Raw genomic sequence first — 25,437 nt, 5'->3', positions numbered from 1 at the left:
TAAATTATTTGAAAGATTTCAAATACTATTTGAACCCAGGTTTAGTACTGAGGTAATGGATTGGTGTTGTGTCCAAACAAGCACATCACACTTCAGGGTCAACCCTACCTCATGCCATAAGAGTTAGATCAGACATCGACTTAGCTCTGCATTTCCTCTCAAGAAGCCCACCTCAATCATAGAATAATACCAATAACACATTTCTAATACCCCGTGGAGTTCTGCCATGCAGAGTAACCTGGAACCAGTAGAAACTGTATCAAACTGGATTGATGATTGGATAATGATATGGTCTGGGAGATATTATTGGTTCATCATGTTAGAGGCCACTCTTCCAGCCAATCAGATTGTCACGCATAGGCATACTCTTTCAGCCAATCAGATTGCAAGGCTATATTATAAGGCTATTAGTACTCTCTCCTCCTCTATTTCAGGAGGAGTATGGGTGACCTCATCTTTCATGCAAGTAATCTCAGAAACACACAGCATCCAGAAATATCAATCTACAGTTACCGGATCCAGACAATTGACAGAAAACAGGATGAATGATGACGCATTTTCGTGATTAGGAATATGAATGTCTGTTTCTTATAATGATATAACTTTGCTTTGTTTTCATATAGGCCAATACATACTGTATGTATAAAATGTTCTGAATGCATGTCATTCTAATCTGGAACACTTTGTAGGTCAGGCTAAAAATCTATTATATTCCAATCTGTTAGTTATTGTTCAGGAGACGAAACAGCACAGCTGAAGTAAGTTCCCTGGGTGAATTTGAACACTTCCTAACACACAGACCTTAAGCAGATGTATTAAGATAAATAAATAATCTCTGAATAATTGTAGACTTGTGTATTCCCCTGATGAGTGCAGTGCACTTTGGCTGATACTGTATCACTTGGTGCCAGTCAACAATCAGACAGTACGGCTCCACGTCTGCATACATTGATTTTCATACATTAACTTCACAGGGCCCATATTCATAAAGCATCTTGGAGTAAGACTGCTGATCTAGGATCAGTGTTAATTTTCAGATTTTTTTTTTTAACCTTTATTTTACTAGGCAAGTCAGTTAAGAACAAATTCTTATTTTCAATGACGGCCTAGGAACAGTGGGTACAGATTTGTACCTTGTCAGCTCGGAAACTGCTCGAACTTGCAACCTTTCGGTTACTAGTCCAACGCTCTAACCACTAGGCTACCCTGCCGCCCCATCATATTGAATAGGATTAGATGGACAAAGGAGACCTGGTCCTAGATCAGCTCTCCTACTCAGATGTTTTGTAACTAAGTAACAAGACCTGTTCAATTCATTCCAACATATACAGTGTCAAGATAAAGTATGTGAACCCTTTTGAATGATCTGGATTTCTGCATAAATTGGTCAAAAAATTTGATCTGATCTTCATCTAAGTCACAACAACAGACAAACACAGTCTGCTTAAACTAATAAGAAAAATACAATAGTTTCTGTGTTGTCTATATATATCTATATCTATCTATATCTGTCTATATTGAATTTACACATTCACAGTGTAGGTTGTCAAAAGTGTGTGAACCTCTAGGCTAATGACTTTTCCAGATCAAATTTATGCAGAAATCCAGGTATTACCAAAGGGTTCACATACTTTTTCTTGCCACTGTATATATTTTGTACCCCCTTTGCAATCTTGTCCCCTGAAACATGACCCACCGAACCTTGCTTAACACTTAACCTGGAAGCCAGCCGCACCAATGTGTCAGAGGAAACACTGTTCAACTGATGACCGAGGTCAGCCTGCAAGCACCCAGCCCGCCACAAGGAGTCGCTAGAGCGCAATGAGCCAACTAAAGCCCCCCTGGCCAAACCATCCCCTAACCCGGATGACGCTGGGTCAATTGTGCATTACCCTATGGGACTCCCGATCACGGCCGGTTGTGATTCAGCCTGGGATCGAACCAGCATCTGTAGTGATGCCTCTAGCACTGCGATGCAGTGAATTAAACCCCTGAGCCACTCGGGAGGCCTTTAAATACAGTGCTGAGACAGCCAGGGGTCGAACCTAGAATCTTCTAATCCGTCGTCAGACACATTTTCCAATGTGCCACTGTCCCCGATCATTCACATTCCTTAACAAATCCTCCTTACAGTCCTATGTGCCATCCAAATAACCTTATTGTGCACTGTAAAATGATGCTTCAGTGGGATCTTATCGACGTCACATTGTCTATGCTCAAATATGTTTTCAGTTTGATCAAACACAGCACATGTTTATCCTACCCGGCCCTAACATGGCTGTGTTCCTAATGCCATTTTGCATAGCAATCCCTCCAAGCTATAACCCACCAAGGCGCCAGCTCGCTCGCATGACTGTGGTGGCAAAGACCATTTCTAATTTATAAAAGCCAAAAGGATATATTCAAAATTCATGAACAATCTGTCTGGTAACAACCAGTGATTTCTGTGACTGTGGGGCAGTAAGTAGTGAAACGATGGGGACGGATGGTGCAACACAAAGGAATGTTCTGCCTCCACTCATTACACAGGGAAACACACTCTGAACGAAGGAGAGGAGAGAGAGATTCATAGTCAGACTTCTCCTCCCTAGGCTCTTTCTATAACTTTCTTCATACTCAATGCTGTTTGAGTATAAAATCCTTTAGAAAAATGTCAGAACAGCTATGGTGAAACAAATTGCTGGCAACAAGAGGCCTAAAACTCCTTGAAATCTTGTAATTCATTCCCAGAACTAAACAAACAATGAGTGAACAATGAGGGAGAATGATTACTATTTTGTTTTACAAGCCTAGTCAATTCAACCCACCATCTGCCCTCATCATGGAAAAGTTTGTGCCGACAACCTTCTCTGCGTAAAACATTATTTCACCCCTCGTCACTGTTGCGAGAGTAATTGAAGCAGACCGCAGAGGGGTTATAAAACTAGTCTGTTTCACATTCTCCAGGATTCTTGGTTTCGTGACTGAGAGAGGTTGTTTGTTAAAAGAGCAGTTCCCGGCACTGGCACTGGCTTCAAGTCATGAAATAAGCATAGTGACCTTCACTTCAACCCCACTGCATTTTGAGGTATAATAAGATTGTCACTCCAATAAATATATGTAAATTGAGAAGTTTCCCTGATATCTGCACTCTGTGGTAAGAAATGCAGTCCTTGTCTTCACTGCTGTAAATGCACATACATTCGTTAAAAAAATAACAAGCACATTCCTTAAACAATTTGTTAACAAGTATCTCTAATAAACATGAGCTCAAATCCCACATCCTTGACTTTCTCTGCTTCCCTGCACCGAGCTAGACCCAGATCACATTCGCTGTTGTGGTTCAATCTATTCAAAGCGGAGCCTAATGTTCAACTAAACAAGTTTCAACTGGAATAAATCAATTGAAAACCTTCAATTGGACAAAGAAAAGAGAGCCTAATTGACTATTTACCTATTTACTCAGATAACAGATCTGTATTGAAATAGTTATCCTAGGACTATACACAGATGGCCGTTGTGTTTTTCAAATGATGGCCTTGTGATAACTTGTCGTAGAGATTATTTTTTAAAGAAACTTCAGCCAAATACATTCCTGTTGTCATTCATCTTCATTGTGTTATCTTTCTTTGGACAAATGGTTTCACCTGACTAAATATTTAGCGCTGACTTGCACCTTTCTGAAAGCTTTTGTAGGAATTAGTGGAGCTTTTGGACTTAATCCTCTCACACCATTTCTCACTTCTTAAGAATCTTAATTAGAACCATTTATTCACAGGCCACATGTTTTACAGCAAGGAAAGAGAGAAATAAATATATATAAATAAGAGATAGAGAGAGGGGAGCCAACTCCAGTATGAAAAAATGAGAGAAGTTAAGCTAGCTCAATGTGGAGCATGATGAAGAAAATGAGTTTCCACAGCGGACATCACATTTATACTTTGTCGTTATTTTACACTGTTGAGTTATTCTTAACGACTTTTGGTCACTCTGAAATACTGAGAATGACTGATTTGCATTGCCATCTAGTGGAGCATACGTGAGTACTCAGATTGCAGATCAACCGAACTACACCTGTGCCCAAGTCATCCATTGTGATGGATTAGAAAAGTGAGCAATGGAAAGTATATAGACCTTTTCCATATCCAATCAGATTGAAGCATGGGCGGCATTTGTCAAGAACGTCAACAAGAAGTAACCATCAGTTACGTTGTAAAACTTATTTTTGATGTTTAGGAAGTTTTAGAAATGAATATATCGTTATTAATACAATAACTGCGTTGTTTTTGACCAGTTGGATTTAATTAGATTATCAATTTTTTGTTTTTAATTTTATCAAGAGCTTTCGTTTGGAATGGATGCGCGTGGATTCATTGTTTGTTTATAGTGAATCATGAGATCAGCTGACTAACGTTAGCTAGCTAGCTACCAATTTCTGGTTTAGCAAAGCAGCCAACGTTACAATGTGTTTGGAAATTGTCGTCCAGTATTCATGCTTCCCAAATGACATTTGAAACGAACTCTTATTCCAAGCTATAGCTGGCAGCGGTAATAGCTAGTTGTTAGCTAGCTAGCTTGCTTGCTAGTTAGCATTAGCTTTGTTTTCAGCAATCTCACCTATTGACCCAGTGAGTGTAGGACACTGGACAAGTTGCTGTGGCTAACTAGCTTACCATTACAAATATGCCTTGTACTTGTGGCAACTGGAGGAGATGGATTCGGCCTCTGGTCGTTCTTCTATACTTTCTGGTTGTGCTTGTCGTCTTACTACCCCTGTGCATCTGGGAACTACAGAAATCAGAGGTCAGTTGGTATCATTGCAGCCCAATCATATCGTTACTTGACACTGAATAGCCTAGTCCGTGCTTTGTTGTTTGGATGTTGATTATATACGTAATTTATACCTTTTAGGTTGGTACCCATAACAAAGCATGGTTCATAGCTGGGATATTCGTGTTCATGACCATACCCATATCACTATGGGGGATCCTGCAGCATCTTGTAAACTATACTCAACCAGAGCTACAGAAGCCAATTATCAGGTAAGTGAAAGACTACTCTGTCACAGCTGTAGGATAGTATTACTTCATTACCGTCATGGGTTTGTGTCTTTATCTTGAATGATGTACAATATAACCTAACTGATTGTGAATGATCTCGTCTCCTTTTAAAAACATTTTTTTTACAGAATATTATGGATGGTCCCCATTTACAGTTTGGACAGTGTAAGTAATGCCTTCAATTCTTGATCATGTAGCTAGATGTTCTTAAAAGTCAACATTGGTTTATTGTTAAGTTACAAATATTTGACACAATAAGTTAACAGAAGAAGTCACTGTAGCATTGACAGTAGTAAAACTGAAAGCGCTTGACATGAGCGTGGCACTTCAATTTGTTTTGTTATGCTAATTATCATCTGCTATGCTCAGCATTCCCCCCTATCATAAAATTTCCATTATCCTACTTCCCAAAGAATGAGAACAGAGCTCCTTTAGAAAAACAAAGCAAGAGAAACAAAAAATTGCTGTAAACTGACTTTTCAGAGTAAATGTTTTCAATAGTTTCAAGTGTTCACTATTATCATGCAACATATCATATCATTGAGATAATGTAATGGTCCATCTATGATCCCATTCCTCTCCTTGTCTTCCTCTCCCACCCTCTCCCTTTCTCTCTCACACAGTGGATTGCGTTGAAGTACCCCAGCATTGCCATCTACGTGGACACATGCAGGGAGTGCTACGAGGCATACGTCATCTACAACTTCATGATCTTCTTGCTCAACTACCTGGGAAACCAGGTACACATTCTTGTCATGACCTGACTGAGAATGATCCCAGACCTGTTTGTTCTAACATTCCAATCATGGCCACTCTTTGTCCTATGCCAAACATAAGTCTAGCACAAACACATCTGGATCCCAGGCTAGATTGAGTAGCCTACATTTATTTCAATATCCTCACACTGTAATTCCTCTCTTCTCTTTATTTTTCTCTCACTCTCTCAACCATGGGTAACCAGTACCCCAGCCTGGTACTGATGCTGGAGGTGCAGGAGCAGCAGAAACACCTTCCTCCCCTCTGCTGCTGCCCGGCATGGCCCATGGGAGAGTGAGTTTGTTGCTTTTATAGTTTTTGTAGTTCTTTAAGTGTATGTGTGCTATAATGAACAGGCCCCTGTACCAGATCTGTTAGTGCTGTGCATTTGGCATGAGCACACATAGGGGTTGGCTTTACTCATAGAGATAGAGGACGCAACATTGTATCTGTCCCATTAGGGTGTCTGTGGGAGCATGGGCAGGGCATTGATGCTATCTCCATTTTGAAGTAGTGAATTTTCTTCTACTACTTTTATCTGTTGGTATACAAAATTAAATGGTCATACTGCCACCTAGAATGTGTTGTTTGAACAGATATAAAGCCCAGGTTGGCAAATTTACTGCCACCTGTGGTTAAGGAATGTTCACTTATAATTCATTGGCTGATGCCTCCTTATGACCTGGATGGATTTATGTGATCCTTCCTTAAACCATAGGAAGTCCCACCCAATTGACTATTTCAAAATGGTGAAAGTCCTTAATGGCACTGTCCATGCTAAAACTGGCTTTTGGCCATGAGAGTCCTCTATCAATATCTATGGCATTACTGCGGAATCAGCCAGGCTAATAAGGAGCTATAATATTATCCATACCATGTGTTATAAATTCACATTTTAGGATGAAGGTCTATGTTTTTGTGCAGCAATAAACTACCACTTCTTTGTTTTACGTGTTATGAATGGATATTTTAGGATTAATAACATGTTTTTATACCACATTGATGTGTTTTAAGTATACATTTATATTTCAGGCTCATAATCAAAACAGGAAGTTGGGTGTTAAAGTGGCTCCAGTCTGTGTGGCCTCCATTTTGAGTCTCTTTCTAGAAGGTTCACCTTCAAGGTGTTTGTTTGGCTGCTTGAAGTCTCTCCAAGTCTCCATTGCTACTTGCCAGCTTCAAACGAGCCCCAGTCAGGCAACAACAGGAATATGTAGCATGTCTGCCTGTAGTTGATTTAAGAACAGAACCAGAAGTGTTTGCAAGTGGAACAACGTGTTCTCATTTAGGAAAAATGCACCAGCCTAAAGAACAGAAAGACCGCATTAGGCTCATCTGTTTTGTTTACTCTGCATTTTAACTAATGCTCTGCATCTGCAATTTTAGCCACATGTATTGCAACATCTTTATTCATAGGATGCTATTGATTTTAAGAAATTCATGAAAAACAAAGCTGGTGATTAGTAAGATGTTAGTGCTATTTTATAGTGGGAAAAAGCTAACATTTTGTGTGAATGTCTTTCCTTAATAATGTGTACTGTGTTTTCCTATTGCAGGGTATTGCTATTGAGATGCAAGCTGGGAGTGTTGCAGTACACGGTTGTCAGACCAGTCACAACAGTTATTGCCTTGTAAGTGTTTTGCACAGGATCTGTTTTCCATTCAGGATGGACTTATGTTATATGCCTAAGTGTTGAATGTACATGTGCCCAGAGAGACAGCAACCTTACCTTGGTCCAGGGCCAGCTCTGTCTCTCTTGACTTCTGGGTCGGCCAGTCCAAGCAGATGATCATTTGTTCAGATGATGACGAAACATAAATATGTACAAAAAGGAAAAATACGAAAGGCATGCCCAAACCTAAAGATTTTAAAATGAAAAAAGTATCATGGCCACCATACCAACCAGCAGCCTTACGGCTCTCCAAGCTGCCACCCCTTGGGGGACTAGAAGTGGTTTGTTTGTAGTGTGCGGTCTAAACTACCTAACCTATTCCCAAACACTCACCACATATAAATGTACTTTTTGTATCAAGTCATATCACATGTCTCCATTCACTATCCTGTAGGATATGTCAGCTCTGTGGTGTGTATGATGAAGGTAACTTCAGCTCAACCAATGCATGGACGTACCTGGTGATATTCAACAATATGTCCCAGCTGGTAGGTTCTGTATTTTTCACACTTGTCTCCACATTGCTGTAAACTTCCTGTCACCATACCACCACCACAAAGATAACATTAAATATTTAGCATTCAGTAAGTGATCTCTTTCTCTATCATTCTCTCTCCCAGTTTGCCATGTACTGTTTGGTCCTGTTCTACAAGGCCCTAAGAGAGGAACTGGCCCCCATCAGACCAGTGGGGAAGTTCCTGTGTGTCAAAATGGTGGTGTTCGTCTCCTTCTGGTGAGTGCTTTTTTTGGGGCTGCCATTTTGGATCACCTGCATCTACCTCCTAGCCTGGTTCCAGATCTGTTTGTGCTGTCTTGCCAACCCCTGTGGTCAATGTCAAGCCATTGACATAGCACAAACCGATCTGGGACCAGGTTATCGACCTCCATGGTTAATAACATCCTTGTATACCAGTCAATGTGTCTGCCATTCATGGATCTAGCATTGTTACCCATTAAAGTAACATGGTTTTCGCTGCCCATTTGTATTTCTTATACAACTTTCTTTCAGAATTGCATGTGTAGGACTTGTTAACAAAGTATGTTTTATTTTAGGAATAAGGCCTGTTTTTCTTTTGAAGCCAGAAGGAGGCTAGTACCAGCTACATTTATGCCTTTACTAGACTATGGGGATATTTTATATATGAATGCTTCCGCTCAGTGTTTGAGATCAATTGACACCCTTTACCATGGCACTTTGAGATTTATTTTAAACTGCAAAACCCTTACGCACCACTGCACTTTGTATACCAGGGTTGGCTGGCCTTCTCTAGTCACTTGTAGGCTCAGGCACTGGTATACTTTTATTTACAAAGCCATTTTGGGTTTACTACCTTTTTATTTGGGCATTTTTATTGTTCAGAAATGTGGTGGGTCGTCTCTTCGTTCGCTGGACTTTATTCTGCTAACTGTTCCAAATGTCCGAACTGAATTTGGTAAAACTTTTATGTACTCTGCGCCATCGTCTTGGAACGCCTTACAAAATACTTTTAAACTGGAAGAACTTGTCCCGATTGGTGTTTTTAAATCACTGTTGAATGATCTTGAGACTGATTCAGTAAATTTGCTGTGTTTGATTTTGTTATACTCTTGTGAATTCTATGGTTTTTACTAGATTACTTAAAGTTTTTCATGTTTGTCTGTCATTTTTGTAATGACTTGGTGCTGCCTATCTTGGCCAGGACGCTCTTGAAAAAGAGTTTTTAAATATCAATGAGCCCTTCCTGGTTAAATGTTTTAAAGCTGTGTGGATTATAGCCAGTAATTGGGTTCATGTGTTCCCTGTGTTGGCTGCAGTGTAGAGGATTGATTATTTCCACTCTGTTGTCTGGAATCTATCTTAGGCAAGCTGCTTTCATCGCTCTCCTGGTCAAGGTTGGAGTGATCTCAGAGAGACACACGTGGGACTGGGACAGTGTGGAGGCTGTAGCTACAGGCCTACAGGTAATGCAAGACAATACCAACACTGTATAACGCCATAGTAACACTTTTACTACAATGCTACATAATGACTTGTTTTGTATAAGGTAATATCTGTTGAGGCTTGTGGTCTCAAGCCCCTAGAAAACGAGATGATTCATCTCAAGGACTTCTATCCTGTGCAAGACTTCTAAATAACTAGATATGAGAATAGACTTGCTTTGCTATACAGTCAAGCTTTCATCCATACTTCATCCAGGACTTCATCATCTGTGTGGAGATGTTCCTGGCGGCCATCGCCCACCACTTCAGCTTCACCTACAAGCCCTACATCCAGGAGGCTGAGGAGGGATCCTGCTTCGACTCCTTCCTGGCCATGTGGGACATCTCTGACGTCAGGGCTGACATCTCTGAGCAAGTCCGCAACGTGGGTTAGTTCTCATCCCATTTGGCTTGACTCAATAGCAGTCCTGCATGAATGGAATCAAAGAAGCCGCTGTTAAGAACTTTGTTTGACAAGGTTTCCTCTCAGAACCAAGTGCGTTGGCTAGCTACTCCATTTATGTTCATAGAATGTCATGACAGAATAGAAAATGGCTACCCTCAAAATCTTCAAGACTTTGATAGATTTCCTTATTATGTGAGTATATTGCCATTCTCATATCTTCAAACACATTCTTTCTTTCCTGATACAGGGAGAACCGTTATGGGCCGACCTAGGAAGACCTACTTCGGTGAGGCGGAGGACGACAGCGAGCGCTCAGGCTTGCTTTCCCCAGGCTCCATGGACGCCATCGGTCCCACGGAGGCCTTGTCCAACCCGGTGTCCCCCAAGGGTCGGTACCAGGGCCTGGGCAAAACCCAAACGCCCCACTCCCTGTCAGCCCCCGCCGGGCTCAGCAATGCTCAGTGGGATGGAGAGGAGAGGGAAGACAATGGTAGACAAGCTCCAGAGCCCAGAAACACCAACAATGAGCCAACAGGCTCGGTTACAGACGACCTTGTCGTTATCACCTAGCTTAGCGTCATCGCTAAAATCCTCCAATGGGAACTCTGAATGCACGTTATACCAAACACAGTTGGGCAGGAACCAAGTATGGCCTCGACTACGTTTCCCCTACAGACGATATTTGGCTAACCGGCACACAAGCGATGAAAAAGGCACGTGTTAATTAAGCAATATTGTAGTGTCATTCGTCCACCACGGCAGATGCAGATGGACCTCTGTCAATGACAGCTCGAAGAATGTTCATAAGCTTTCGTAAAGGTCTCATGACACTTATGATATTTTTTCTTGTATCTGTATTGTACTACTGAGTCATAATGGTAAAGTATGGTACGTCAATACCTTATTTTAGTATGACCCCTCTTCATTGTAATGGGTCTGGACTTCAAGTTCAAAAGCCGGTGAGAGATTTGACCAGTATACTTGTTCTATAATAGCACCTGGGTGATATCACTACAAACTCGTTAATCATTTACCAAGGGTTTTAGTTGTTACGAAAACGTTCAAAGTATATATGTAGCTTTTAAACTGAAAACTATACAAAATACTGGTTTGCACCAATGATTGGTTTATAGACAGTACCACTCATTCTAGGGTTTTTCTTTATTTTTACTATTTTCTACATTGTAGATTAATAGTAAAGACATGTAGTAACCCCAAAATGTTTTTATTTGGGATTCTTCAAAGTAGCCACCCTTTGCCTTGATAGCTTTGCACATTTTTGGCATAAAGAAAAACCCTTGAAAGAGTAGGTGTGTCCATACTTTTGACTGGTACTGAACATCATTGGGTTGCGCATGCTTGAATATGGTCTTCGAACCTATTGTACAGATTTTGAAGCATGAAGCTGTGTCTCAATTTGGCATTAACGCTAACAGCCTCGATCGTCTTCTCAGATGCCTTGTTCTATGTATCCACTATCAAGTAATTCACATTTCACGTCTACCTCATTTGTAAATATAAACTGATGTTACATAGTCATGGTTATAGATTTACCATTTTAATTTCTGTTTTAAGCTTTTCAGGGATATTAGTTGTGATTTACCGTACTGAAAGGGATTGATATCAGTCTTTTACTAGATTCATTGTCATCCATTAGTAGAATGTCTTCCTATCGGGAATGTGTGTCAAGTGTGTGCAGCTATTGCCTTACCTAATGTTTGTCACAAAGCATTAACCTTCAGTGGGAAGTACATCAAACGTATCAGCACCTTTGTCTTTGAGAGTTCAACTCAAGATTCCAAACATTCACCCTCCAATAAATGAAATGAAATGTGGCTGTCAGTTTTTGCTAGTGTCAATAAGAAAGACAATGTTTGATCATTATGATTCTTTGAGATAATGCAAGTGCTGATGCAAAACATTTTAATGAAGTCTGCAACCATAATCAAGAGACGTCATTCCAAAACAAGATTATGAACACACTGAAGACCAAAACGTCTCAAGATGAGCACATCTTAAAACATGTAAATGTCTTTGTGAAAGTCCTGAGAGAAGGCATATTGAGATGGTAGCTATTGTGGGGTCATTTTAGAGCTGGCGCTTCCGGAGAATCCATAGTCCAATCCCTTCCCCTCCACGACATATATGCAGTTCACTCATAATATAGAACCCAGAGTGATACCTTGACCTCTCTCCCAGTAAGACTGAGTGGACTTGATGCTCTTGTAGAATCAAAAGCACTGCAACTCCCTCCTTTAAAACACCTATGAAGATGACTCTTGTACTGTTCATATCACCAGACATCTACTTATCGGACTCTAACAGAATCCACAGTCCCGGTCTCCCCAGCCTCTTCCTCTATACTGGCTGATATGGAGATGGAGCTCTTCTGCAGGGTGACGGCCAGTCGTACCCAGTCTCCCTCCCTCACTGCCAGGGGCTGGTGCAGCACCACAGCAGCCTGCTTCCAATGGGAGTCCTGGTTGAAGGTGCTCAAGCTGATCTCCTCGTTCAGGTGGATCTGGTACCAGAAGGGCACAGCAGTCACCCTGCCTGAGGCACTAGCCTGGACCTGGGAGAAACACACAGAGTCAGGGCCATAGAAATAGACTACTGTAATCAGCAAAAAAATAAACATCCTCAACTGCGTTTAGTTTCAGCAAAACTTAACGGAAATATTTGTATGAACATAAGATTCAATAACAGACAAACTGAACAAGCTCCACAGACATGTGACTAACATAAATGGAAATGTGTCCCTGAACAAAGCGGGGGTCAAAATCAGAAGTTATATATCTGGTGTGGCCACCAGCTGCATGAAGTTCTGTAGTGCATCTCCTCATGGACTGCACCAGATTAGCCCGTTCTTGCTGTGAGATGTTACCCCACTCTTCCACCAAGACATCTGCAAGTTCCCGAACATTTCTGGGGGGAATGGCCCTATCCCTCACCCTCCGATCCAACAGGTCCCAGACGTGCTCAATGGGATTGAGATCTGGACTCTTCGCTGGCTGTGGCAGAACACTGACATTCCTGTCTTGCAGGAAATCACACACAGAACAAGCAGTATGGCTGGTGACATTGTCATGCTGGAGGGTCATGTCAGGCTGAGCCTGCAGGAAGGGTACAACATGAGGGAGGAGGATGTCTTTCCTGTAACGCACAGTGTTGAGATTACCTGCAATGACAACAAGCTCAGTCCGATGATGCTGTGACACACCGCCCCAGACCATGACGGACCCTCCACCTCCAAATCGATCCCGCGCCAGAGTACAGGCCTCGGTGTAACGCTCATTCCTTTGACAATAAATGCGAATCCGACCATCACCCCTGGTGAGACAAACCACGACTTGTCAGTGAAGAGCACTTTTTGCCAATCCTGTCTGGTCCTGCAATGGTGGGTTTGTGCCCATAGGTGACGTTGTTGCTGGTGATGTCTGGTGAGGACCTGCCTTACAACAGGCCTACAAGCCCTCAGTCCAGCCTCTCTCAGCCTATTGCGGACAGTCTGAGCACTGATGGAGGGATTGTGCGTTCCTGGTGTAACTCGGGCAGTTGTTGCTATCCTGTACCTGTCCCGCAGGTGTGATGTTCAGATGTACCGATCCTGTGCAGGTGTCGTTACACGTGGTCTGCCACTGCGAGGACGATCAGCTGTCCGTCCTGTCTACCTGTAGCGTTGTCTTAGGTGTCTCACAGTACAGGCATTGAAATTTATTGCCCTGGCCACATCTGCAGTCCTTATGCCTCCTTGCAGCATGCCTAAGGCACGTTCACACAGATGAGGAGGGACCCTGGGCATCTTTCTTTTGGTGTTTTTCAGAGTCAGGACACGAAAGAGACCTTTCTACTAGGTTTTCATAACTGTGACCTTAATTGCCTACCGTCTGTAAGCTGTTAGTGTCTTAATGACCGTTCCACAGGTGAATGTTCATTAATTGTTTATGGTTCATTGAACAAGCATGGGAAACAGTGTTTAAACCCTTTACAATGAAGATCTGTGAAGTTATTTGGATTTTTACAAATTATCTTTGAAAGACAGGGTCCTGAAAAAGGGACGTTTCTTTTTATGGTCAGGGCCACAGCTCAGTGGAAGTACTGACACGGCCAAGGGATCTGGCAACTCAGTGTTATCCTCAGTATAATGTGTTAGCAGACAATGGTGCCATTTACCATGCATTTTTTTTTTTTCGATGAATGTTTCAGACAATATCTGATAATGTATCTGTAACTAAAAGAATGTCGAGTTGGGTCTTTACCTTGACGTCTCTGTTGGTATAGTTGGCGTTGGTGTTCATGAGGTCCAGGATAAAGAGTTCTACAGAGTCACTGAGATGTCTACACTGCAGAGTGGACAAGTCCAGAAACACATGGACTGGAACCTAGGAAGGAGAGAGATCATATCATTGTTACATATTAGATGTCCATTCAGCGGACATCTATACAACCCTACATCTGAGACTAATTCAACCCCTTTAAACAGAATGACAAGGCAGTCCATGTAGTCTAGTTCAGTATTTCCCAAACCTCTCCAGCTTGTTTCACTCGTCGTCAGGTGTTTTTAACAAAATCTCCAACTCTTAGAACTCTTTTAGAGTTGTGTACATCATGTGACCTGCAGCAAACGCACCGCTATACTCTAGAAAGCAGGAGGAGAGTGCTCATCAAGCGACAGAGCGGGAGTGTCACTGTCACAGAGAACAAACTAATGCCGCCGCCTCCATGTCACAACTCCCGGTGTCTCCGCCGCTCTCCGTTTGATGTCATTGATGTAATGCTTCCTGATGGATCCAGGTAGGGATGTCCTTACGTGAAGCCGTGTGAATGCTTTTCCCCAGAGTGACAGTCGTGCCCTTGTCTGAGCTCTTCAGAGACAACATCTGTTTAAACAAACTGCCGTCCCACGGGAGCCAACGCCGAAAATTAGAGCGCCAACATGACACCGGAAAAGACAGACAACTTAAAAGGATTTCGCAGCTCGACGTAATACGGACGGAAAGCCAGATAAAAGAAAACATGAGAAGTCTCAACGTAGAAGGTTGCATTGCAAGCAAAATGGGTTTTAAAAACCCATTTTGACAAAAAAGCACAGTAAAAAGGTCAGTTTAAATGTATTGTGCCCTTTCAAATTGGTTCACTTGAGCTCAACTGCAATACAGCAGACCAAGAACCACTAACAAGTACTGTGAAAGAAACTATAAGAAAACAATGTTTAGATTTCGTCCAGAATATTGGGGGGGGGCAGCATTATATATCAGCAGACATCTTGAGTGAAGATGTTACAACCCTCAGGCAACATGTTGCTGTGTCTCAGGAGCCTGTCCTTTGAATCAGAAGAATGATGCAAGGTACAAAGAGCATTGAGGCAGCTGTCAATAGTATGACTATTGCATCATTGACATGAGAGGGAATAACATATATGAGAGGAGACATGTTGAGCGAGAAAGGGTTGGGAGTTGTGTCACGTAGAATGAATTTCTGAGTTGACCATACTTTTCCCCCTAACCATGCAGTAATTTACTATATGACTTTGTTAGTTATCAGAGTATAGTGCATTCACATTTAGAGCTGGGGAGTGTGACTACAGCCAGGAGGTTTTCCTGACAATGTGACAGGACTCGGTCCTCTGTAGCTCAGTTGGTAGAGTATGGCACTTGCCCTCAGAACAGCCTCAATTCGTCAGGGCATGGACTGGCCCATGTTGAGTCCAATGCTTCCCACAGTTGTGTCAAGTTGGCTGGATGTCCTTTGGGTGGTGGACCATTCTTGATACACACGGGAAACAATTGAGCGTGAAAAACCCAGCAGCGTTGCAGTTCTTGACAAACTCAAACCAGTGCGCCTGGCACCTACTACCATACCCTGTTTAAAGGCACTTAAATATTTTGTCTTGCCCATTCACCCTCTGAATGGCACACATACACAATCCATGTCTCAAGGCTTAAAAATCCTTTTTTAACCTGTCTCCTCCCCTTCATCTACACTGATTGGATTTAACAACTGACATCAATACGGAATCATAGCTTTCAACTGGATTCACCTGGTCAGTCTCATGGAAACAGCTGGTGTTGATATTATTTTGTACACGGTGTAAAGAGATATATTTATTTATATATAAAAACGGTGTGGTTTGAGGCTTGAATGCTGATTCACTGAAAGCTGTGGTATATCAGACTGTATACCACAGGTATGACATAACATTCATATTTACTGCTCTAATAACCAGTTTACAATTGCAATAAGGCTCCCCGGGGGTTTGTGGTATCTGGCAAACATACCACAGCTAAGGGCTGTATCCAGGCACTTTGTGTTGCAACGTGCATAAGAACAGCCCTTGGCCATATACCACAACCCCTCTGGCCTTATGAGGCCTTACCTCTGGCTTAACTATATCATTAAAACCTCAGGCCCTAGTGACAAAATATGCAAGGCAGGTGGGGAGATGCAGTAAGCATGCAGCGGATCTGGGGAGGTGTGTCAGTAACTCACAGTGAACTGGTTGATGAACGGGGCGATGTTGAAGCCCAGTGTCGGCTCCTGGCCCTGGACAGCACTCTCCAGCAGCAGGGTGTCAGACTCCACCAGCATCCCGTACAACACTATTCTCTCTGGGAAGATCTGACCGCCGTCCTCCAACAGGCACCTGCCATGGATGGACCCCACCATAACAATCAAACTATTGTACAAAAAAAGGGACAGATTCTTCCGAACCCAAATAGTCTATTTTTCCCAATGTGACAACACTGAAGATTCAATATCAATATTTGAGATGCTGCAATGTGATCCACAATCCCACCTCATTCTTAAAACACTATCAAAATCCACCAGCACTTCATACACTCTACCCGGTTACTACCAAAATTACCTTTCCCAGCAGTGCTTGCGCCATCTTCCTACCTGGCTAGTGTGGCTTTCTCCATCAGCTTCTGCCTCACTAAGCCACATGTCTCCACACAGTCTAATATAATGGCGCTCCACAGCTTCTCCCTGGAGGGTCTCTGGAGCACCGCCTGCTCATCCTCCACCTGGTTCAGCCAGAACTCGAGAGCCTCCTCTGGGACACCGTTGGCCCTGGCCAGCCTCCTGAGCACCGCCTGGTGCTGGGTCTTCTCTACCGAACTATAGGCCTTCACCTGGCCCTGACTGGCTGCCATGAGGGAGAGAACAGAGAAGCCCTCGGACACGTCCAGCACATAGAAGGGGTCGGGACCAGGGTCCATAGGGCCACTGGGGGGGTCAGTGAGAGGCATGACCTCTAACCCTTGACCCTGGCTGGGACCCTGGACCGAACGAGCGTCTTTCAGGTTGGTGATGAGTTTAGCCAGTGCCCTGCGGAAACTATCGTGGTAGGGCTGGTTGTTGAGGAGGGCCATTTCAGCACACTCAAGCATGGTGTAGTCTCGAGGTCCACTGCTCTGCTCTGTCCCAAGACAAGCTAGGGCGCTGCACAGTTCTGCCTCGGCGTTAAGGCTTGGGTTGGGATTGCCGCTCGGGCCTGGGTTGTTTCTAGGTTTGTCTGGATCCAGACAGTCGTCTAGACGGAACTCTCGTCCGTCTCTTGCTACGGCAACGCTGCAGAGTCTCAGGTAGGCGTCCCGGCAGGAGATCTCCACGATGAGCTCGTCACCAGGCCTCAGGGGAAAATCTGACGAGACATTTCATTTTATGGCTCATTTGAATAAGGACAGATACAAACCTATTGACATTGAATAAACAACCATCCAATGTGTTGCACCATCACTTAAATATTTTGCCCATTCAACCTCTGAATGGCACACATACACAATCCATGTCTCAATACTTTAACATGTCTCCTCCCCTTCATCTACACTGATTGAAGTGGATTTAACAAGTGACCTCAATAAGGGATTATATCTTTCACCTGGATTCACCTGGTCAGTCTGTCAGGGAAAGAGCAGGTGTCCATAATGTTTTATACACTCACTGTATATACATTTGTTGTGATGTGTGTGACCCTTTTCTAAGTCTAATAAATAAAGCACGTAAAATTGCAAATGACAAATTCTTGGCATATCATAAGTAACAAGTTGATTTCTTTCTTTTTTATAAGGCCTTATTGCACACATGACTGTTTATTCATGAACCACAACAACAAGTAAACAGAACTGGCATGGACCAAGATGCTTTGCCACTGCACAAAAAGAAAGAGAGGAAGAGAGGAGAGCGAGGGAAATGAGATTCAGGAGGGGGGGAGGCACACAGACAGAGAGACATTCCTGTAGGAATATCTGTCATCGCGTAAGCATGTGGCTTGTCGTTGTCAGGGGGCGCTTGGGGAAAATACATATGTATAGCCTATAAGAGATTCATGAACACTAAAGAGTGTCACAGGCGATCCCGGTGCACCTGTCTGTCTCGCCACGGCAGCCGGGAAACGGATGTCGATGATCATCGGGAAAAATAGCAGGGATGGTGTCTGGTGGGTCCCTAGACGCTGCCCCTGTCAATTAGCAACACTGCTGTACAGAAACACTGAGCTCAGCAGCTGAATGATGGTGCATCTCAACGACAACACCACGGTACAACTTCACTTTGCTGTTCTACGTCTGGAAGGAGCACAATAGCCTGACAGGATAAAGGAGTACAGAAAGGTTTGCAGACAAAGGTCAAGCCTATTTGCGTAGAATTCATTCAATCCATTCGAATGTTCGCGGTTGTGAAATCCAGCTAGGCAAACCAAAGACAACCAATAACAGCCTCGAGGTTACAGTGTAAGTTGACTTCAGTCATTGCCTACTGTCTTCAATGGAATAGGTTTCTTCTGTATGTGGCCTACTGCCCCCGTTTGACAGAATGGGGAATTGCATTGCAAACATCAGAAGGGGACAAATATTACAGCGGAATATGTAACAACACCATTTGTATATATTATGTACAGTGTGTAATTTATTACTGCAATAGTTGTTCTGAGTGGATGTCAGGAGAATCTGTGTAGAACTTGACCAGTCTCTACAGTGCATTCTGTGCATCTCTACTGTATGATGAGAAGGGCTCTATGTAGAGATGTTTATGCACACTGCTCCCTACGCACTGCTCCCTACGCACTGCAACACTACATCATACTCCTACAGAGGAGTAGGGGGCAGGTGTCTAAATATACTACCTCACTGCATGTGTATAGGCACAGAGTGTACAAAACATTATGAACACCTGCTCTTTCCATGAAATAGACCAGGGGTAGCCAACTCTTACCCTACGAGGTCAGGAGCCTGCTGGTTTTCTGTCCTACCTGATAATTCATTACACCCGCCTGGTGTCCCAGGTCTAAATCAGTCTGATTAGAGGAGAACAATGATTTTTAAAAACAGCAGTGGAACTGGCTTCAAGGTCCAGAGTTGAGTTTGAGGGACACAGACTGATCAGGTGAATCCAGGTGAAAGCTTTGATCCCTTATTGAGGTCACTTGTTAAATCAGTATAGATGAAGTGGAGGAGGATATTTAAGCCTCGAGACATGGCAAAGGATTTAAGTTCCTTTCAATGGGGTATGGTAGTAGGTGCCAGGAACACCGGTTTGAGTGTGTCAAGAACTGCAACACTGATGGGTTTTTCACACTCAACAGTTTCCCGTGTGTATCAAGAATGACCCACCACCCAAAGGGCATCCAGCCAACTTGACACAACTGTGGGAAGCATTGGAGTCAACAAGGGCCAGCATCCCTGTGGAACACTTTCGACATCTTACAGAGTCCATGCCCCGACCAATTGGGGCTGTCCTGAGGGCAAAAGGGAAGGTGTTCCTAATGTTTTGTACACTCAGTGTACATACATGTCTTATATAAATGATCCTACTGTGTGGTGTCTGAACGGGGTAGATGGCCTGCTCCCAGCAGGTGTCCTCCTTAGGGCCGGTGGACAGGCTACTCTGCTGGTCCAGGTGGAGCTGGAACCACACGGCCAGGGCGTCCAGCAGACCCTCCCCAGTTACAGGTAGACGCACCCGGCTCACCTCCCTGGAGCACAGACCCTCCAGCTCCTGGGGTACAGTTAGCATAGCATAATACAATCACTGCTCTTGTATTCTTGGAACCTATAGCCAAATATCACGCTAACTAGCTTGTTTGATTTTGAAAAGCTTGAGAGAGTATGAGGCTTTTGACATATTGTTTTGTTATCAATATACAGAATCTACACACAGCAATGCCACTGTGAAGCTGTAAGTCGTTGCTGTTGATGATAACTAACAGTTCAGTAGATTCCCCATAGAGATGTAAATCTATATAAACATAAAGACGCTCTACTGCCGCTCACCTGCACGTTGTTGAAGTCTATGTCCAGGGCATTGAAGGGTTCAGTGAGGGGCGTGTAGCCTCCAGGCAGTCTGCTCAGTCTCTCTGTGGTGTAGGGCTCTGTGGAGTCATCCTCTGAGCTGCAGCTTACTGGGCTGTGGAGCTCTCCGGCTGCAGCCGTGGCCAGGCCTCCTATCTCAGACACACACAGCCTGCAGGCACATGGTTTTAAATAGATGGTATGACATGAATATTAACACCGGTGTCTGTTTACACACACACACACAACCTCCAGGGACATAAGGCCTTCAGCTGTTGTTCCACGTCAACAATGAAATATTCCAACAGATAAGGACACAAAAAGGTGAACAACATGTTGAACTTGTTGATGTTTGATCTACTGTTCTAAATGCTGAGGCATTAAAACGTGCTAAATAAATTATACCACTAAATCCATCGTTGAAGAACACTGTCTGACTGACTTAAGTTAGCCTTTATTAACAACAGAGGGACAGGTCACCTGTGATGACGGCGGATCTCCAGGCACTGGACAGCCATCCCAAACACAGTGGCTCCGGCAGGGATGACCCGGCCTGCTTGGGAGGGAGGCCTGGATGGGTCCTGGGTGCTCTGCAGTAGCAGGAGCAGAAAGTGAGCCTTCACGTCTTCATACATCAGGCCTCATGACAATAACTTTGCTATAATATGATTTTGGTTGTTGTTGCAATTTATATTATATGTTTACTAAATGCACTTCTCTGTAGGGAATCTTTATGTAAAGGATTTTCATCTATCCTTTCTTTTTCTTTTTTTTTTACCTCAAATGTAGTATCACATTGAGGCCATAGATGGCAGTGTTGACTTATATTGGCTGCAGCATTATGATATTGAGGAAGGTGGTTGATTGGTACTACTACTGTAACCTTAAAATGATTTTGGATTAATCTCTTTGCCAATAAACAAAGGATTTGGCTGGATAAAGGACATTTAATATAAGAGGATTGATGCTCCATAATCATTGTTTTACAATTGTGATTGTGACACAAAAATATAGCTAAAAGCCTCTTTTCAAGATTACTTTGCGATCACTTGTGTTGAATTGAGAGACAGACAATCCTGTTAAATGAATGAAAAACATGAACATGACTGGCATCTAAATCCACGGTTGTAATGAAACTGAAAATGTTATGAGAAAGTGTTGGGAAATAAATAATCAATACTAAAACCAAGTCATGTTACTTACTAATCATGGTAATGCTTTCAGACTTGCACTAAAGGGTGGCTTGTATTCACTAGTGTTGGAACTCAGTATGAACACAAAACTAATCCTCAAAATGGCTGCCTATGCTAGTTAATTACCTGTGGAGGCAAAAGCAGATGATTCCAGGCGTGTATAAGGCTCTCTATAATACCTTCACCAAATAGGCCGGCATCCACAGTCTCGGTGACAACCAGCGATACCCTACCACAGAAAACACATCACACAAACGGTACATACACATTAGAGGAGGACGCATAGGGACAGTTTCCAGGCCACAGACTACATTTTAGTAATTTAGCAGAAGCTCTTATCCAGAGCGACTTACATTAGTGCATTCATCTTAAAGTAAGCTAGGTCAGACAACACATCACAATCGTAGCAAGTACATTTTCCCTCAACAAAGTAGTTATCAGCATAGTCCGTTCTAGTAGGAAAAGACAAGTGCATTATTTGTATTTTATTTTGGGAGAGGACATGGAATTTATTCAAGATGCTCTTTAAAGAGGTACGGTTTCAGACATTTTTGGAAGATGGGCAGCGACTCTGCCATCTTGACATTGTATGGGGTTAAATTAAGTCTTGGACTGATGCCCATGCTCAATGGAGTCTCCATGTCTTTTTAGTCCAGGACTAGGCTTAATCTATGTCCAGGAAACTGGCCCATACAGATGTCAGAGTAAGAGGGAAGGTGAAAGGTCACCTCTTAGGGATGTCTTTAGGCACTTCCATCTCCAGCGACTTCATATGGAGGATCTTGATGCGTCCGTTCATTCCGTTAGCGGTGACCACCTCACAAGCCAGTTCGTACATGGTCTTGGACAGCTCACAGGCGTACACCTCAGCCGCCCCTGCCTTCTTAGCACACATTCTGTCCATAGAGAGACCAGAGAGGAACAAGGATTACAAGCAGTAACAAACGAATAGAAATGGACAGTCCACAGCCATGACAGTTAGTGTTTTTAACACAAACGTGGTCAATCCCAGAGCTGTGTAGATTTCTCTGGGATAGATACTAACCATTAAGATTGTACAACTTTAACCTAAGTCTTCATACAGCGTAGCCACTGTAATAAAACAAAAGATGCACTTAAAAGAATAGCCCACCCAAATTACAAAATGACATTGGTTTCCTTACCCTGTACGGAATGTACAAGGTATGACAGCAATCCATGCTTTGGTTGAGTTTTCCTGGCAGTGGCTGGCACAAATGTCCAAAGACCTCTTGCAGGTTAAGGGAAGCAATATGTATTTTGTCATTTGGATGAACTATCCCTTTAACTGTAATAGGCAGAAAGAAATCTCACCCGAGGATACCGGTCCCTGTGCCTATATCTAACACAGTGTTGCAGCCTCCCTCAACAGCCTTCTGGATGGCCTGCTGGTACTTGTGGTTCCTCCTGCGATCGTTGAGCATCAGGAAGTGCCAGCGCTCCACCAGCCAGTTGGCCACACGGTAGAAATTCTCCTTGGCCTCAGGGTAGTCCGGCTTCAGCTTCAGGGCCTTGTGGAAATGACCAGCGGCCTCATCCCGGAATCCCATTCTGGAGCGTGCATTGAAGATTGGAATGGAACAATTGTGAGCAATCTAAGAATACTGGGACACATTTACTAGGACACAGCGCTGTCTGGCTAGTTCCATCACTTTACACCACTGCATGCAAACAAACAATTAATTGTTTGACATGACAGAAAAGATAACTATAGTCTTGATCCTGTATTGAGCACAACCAGAGGTACAATATTACCCCACCATAACTCTGATTAGTAAAGTCAACCGAGTAAGCATGACGAGTAAAGTCTTCCCAGTTCCAAAGCCTACAGACAAGACACAGTCAGACTGTTGAGTGAGGGCTACCTGAACAGGTGTTCACCCATGCTGTTGATGATGACCTCATCAGTAGGGAAGAGCTCCAGAGCCTGTTCATAGCAGTCAAACAGGTCCTGGATGCGCCCCAGAGAGTCGAGCTCATCTGCCCATTTGAACAGAGTGAACCTAAAGGACTCCTGAAAAGACACACAAAAAACACACATTATAAATAGTTTATTGGTGATGTATTAGACTAATCTACAAATGACATCACTTGTCTTTTTCCTTCAGTGGTAAACATTCATATTATAACGTGCAGAGAGAATACACACTTCAACTTCAAAACAAAAGGGAGCCTAGCGGTTAGAGCTTTGGGCCAGTAACCGAAGTCGTTGGTTTGAATACCCGAGTCAACAAGGTTAGAAAATCTGATGTGCCATTGAGCATGGCACTTAACCCTAATTTGCTAAAGAAGTGCCATACTACTATGGCTGACCCTGTAAAATAACACATTTCACTGCACCTATCTGCTGTATGTGAAAACAAATACAAATCTAATTTTTAAAAATCTGAGAGTTCAAAGGGAATGTCAATTGTCAGACCGGCTATACACCATTCAGCCTACAGCAGGGCTCTACAACCCTGTTCCTGGAGAGATACCGTCCTGTAGGTTTTCGCTCCATCCCTAATATAGCACACCTGATTCTAATAATTAGCTGATTGATAAATTAAATCAGGTTAGTTACAACCTACAGGAGGGTAGCACTCCAGGAACAGGGTTGGAGAGCTCTGGCCTACAGGGTTTCCTTTGCTACCCACACTGGCAAAGTCCTTCAACACAGGAGCCAGGTTGAGGACGAGAAGGTAGTGGACAAAGGCGGTTCCATAGTCTTGGTTGAACAGACACTGCTGGGCACTCTCCAGTGACCTGGACACCAGCTCATTCCTGGCAGGGTCCTCCCTGGGCACCCGACGGTTCCGTCTGCCACGCTTAGGCCTGGTGCTGGTGTTGGGCATTCCTATCACACAGGGAGTTAGGAGACCACATATGTTAGGAACACACAGAAACATAAACGCATAGCCACACAACATTCATCACACTGATGAGCAGTTTAGTTTGATAACTACATAACTAGCTACAATATCATTAACAATAGGTGTTGTGTTGCTGTGGTTGTAAGTGTGCAGCAGATATTTTGGTTGTAACCACAATACACGAGCTAGCAAGCTAACGTTATAATTATACAAGTCTAGACTATCGGTGCAAAATGCCACAACAAATGATACAAGAGTGTAACTAACTAGCAGTGTTGTGTTCATCATGCAATATCACTAGCTAACTACTGGGTATTATTTTCAGAACTAGTCGCTAACTTAGCTACGTATGTTAACTAGCTAACTATAGCCAGAAGATGATGTGTAAAACTTCATTTTCAGTGATGTTGATAACTTACTATATATGTATCACACAATCATGCATTTAAATACAATAGTAACGCTATAAACGATGATGACATTAACAGTATAAAAGGTAGAGCTAGCAACATCTGATAGCGCCGTTTAGCTGAAGACCACTGACAGTGAAGAATAATAAGAGTTTCTAAACCCAGAGACGCAACATCGCCAGACTTCCGGGAACGCTTGCGAAGCAGACCAACAGACCAGGCCGGGGTTTGAGTTTTGAGAAATCAATAAGAGAAGTGAAAAATGATTCCTAAGCTGTTAATCTTCTCGAAATCTAAAGGCACAACCTAGATGGAAGACAATGTCTCAAGTAGTTGAACATGTTTACTCTAACCTCGTGAACATGACAAACTGACACGTCTTCATTTTTGTCAAAAACTACTTTATGTCGAAGAAGTCCCTGACGGCCTGAACATGCGCAGTTTGGCGCGAAACGACCGTTATACCCAATGACGCGTTCTACTCATGAGTTTACCTAGCCTACAAAGCGTGATCGGGGATTTCTATTGATGTAGCAGTTTCTGCCTATCTTTATACTGTAGTGTCTTTAGGTATAATAAGAACTACGGCACATGTCCACTGAGTAAATAAGTACGGGTAGGAACAAATATATCTTCCATGATTCCATTGTGTAAAGTTGTGGATGTTCTGAGTGAAGAAAATCAAATTAGAGCGTCTGAAATATTATAATAAAAACGGTCACCGGCTAGATGTTTTATAAGTAAGTATTTTGTAGACAATGTTAATATTTTACATTGTTGGCAAATTTATGAATTGATCAGAAGGTGGGTGGAAGCCAATTGGATAAACGCCCTATCCCGCG

General features: G+C 43.0%; 2 protein-coding genes across 4 annotated transcripts; one reads left to right on the top strand and one right to left on the bottom strand.

Moving 5' to 3' along the window:
• The first annotated feature begins 4,137 nt into the window (after positions 1-4,137).
• LOC112261296 (transmembrane protein 184C) lies at positions 4,138-11,668 on the top strand. Its single transcript, XM_024436556.2, has 11 exons — positions 4,138-4,782; positions 4,891-5,021; positions 5,168-5,204; positions 5,663-5,779; positions 6,001-6,089; positions 7,352-7,426; positions 7,863-7,956; positions 8,089-8,201; positions 9,310-9,409; positions 9,645-9,816; positions 10,081-11,668. Exons 1-11 carry the CDS (start codon positions 4,663-4,665, stop codon positions 10,401-10,403), a joined length of 1,371 nt encoding a protein of 456 aa, XP_024292324.1. The 5' UTR covers positions 4,138-4,662; the 3' UTR covers positions 10,404-11,668.
• Positions 11,669-11,739: 71 nt separating this feature from the next.
• Positions 11,740-25,056, bottom strand: LOC112261295 (protein arginine N-methyltransferase 9). Of its 3 annotated transcripts, none has more exons than XM_024436553.2 (13): positions 24,949-25,056; positions 23,970-24,169; positions 23,199-23,347; positions 22,648-22,884; positions 22,044-22,211; positions 21,442-21,544; positions 20,603-20,712; positions 20,105-20,294; positions 19,646-19,829; positions 16,731-17,478; positions 16,323-16,476; positions 14,093-14,215; positions 11,740-12,405 (listed from the first exon to the last, which is right to left on the bottom strand). In XM_024436553.2, exons 2-13 carry the CDS (start codon positions 24,165-24,167, stop codon positions 12,142-12,144), a joined length of 2,628 nt encoding a protein of 875 aa, XP_024292321.1. In that variant the 5' UTR covers positions 24,168-24,169; positions 24,949-25,056; the 3' UTR covers positions 11,740-12,141. The 3 variants fall into 3 exon arrangements, with proteins under 3 accessions (XP_024292321.1, XP_024292320.1, XP_024292323.1); XM_024436552.2 differs by lacking the exon at positions 24,949-25,056 and adding an exon at positions 24,605-24,762; XM_024436555.2 differs by lacking the exons at positions 23,970-24,169; positions 24,949-25,056 and adding an exon at positions 23,483-23,794.
• Between the last annotated feature and the right edge of the window lie 381 nt (positions 25,057-25,437).

Source organism: Oncorhynchus tshawytscha, linkage group LG34 (genome assembly GCF_018296145.1).
Source record: "Oncorhynchus tshawytscha isolate Ot180627B linkage group LG34, Otsh_v2.0, whole genome shotgun sequence".
In the NCBI taxonomy this organism is placed as follows: domain Eukaryota; kingdom Metazoa; phylum Chordata; class Actinopteri; order Salmoniformes; family Salmonidae; genus Oncorhynchus; species Oncorhynchus tshawytscha.
Note: the sequence above shows the minus strand (reverse complement) of the source record. Positions and strands in the feature narration are given on the sequence as shown.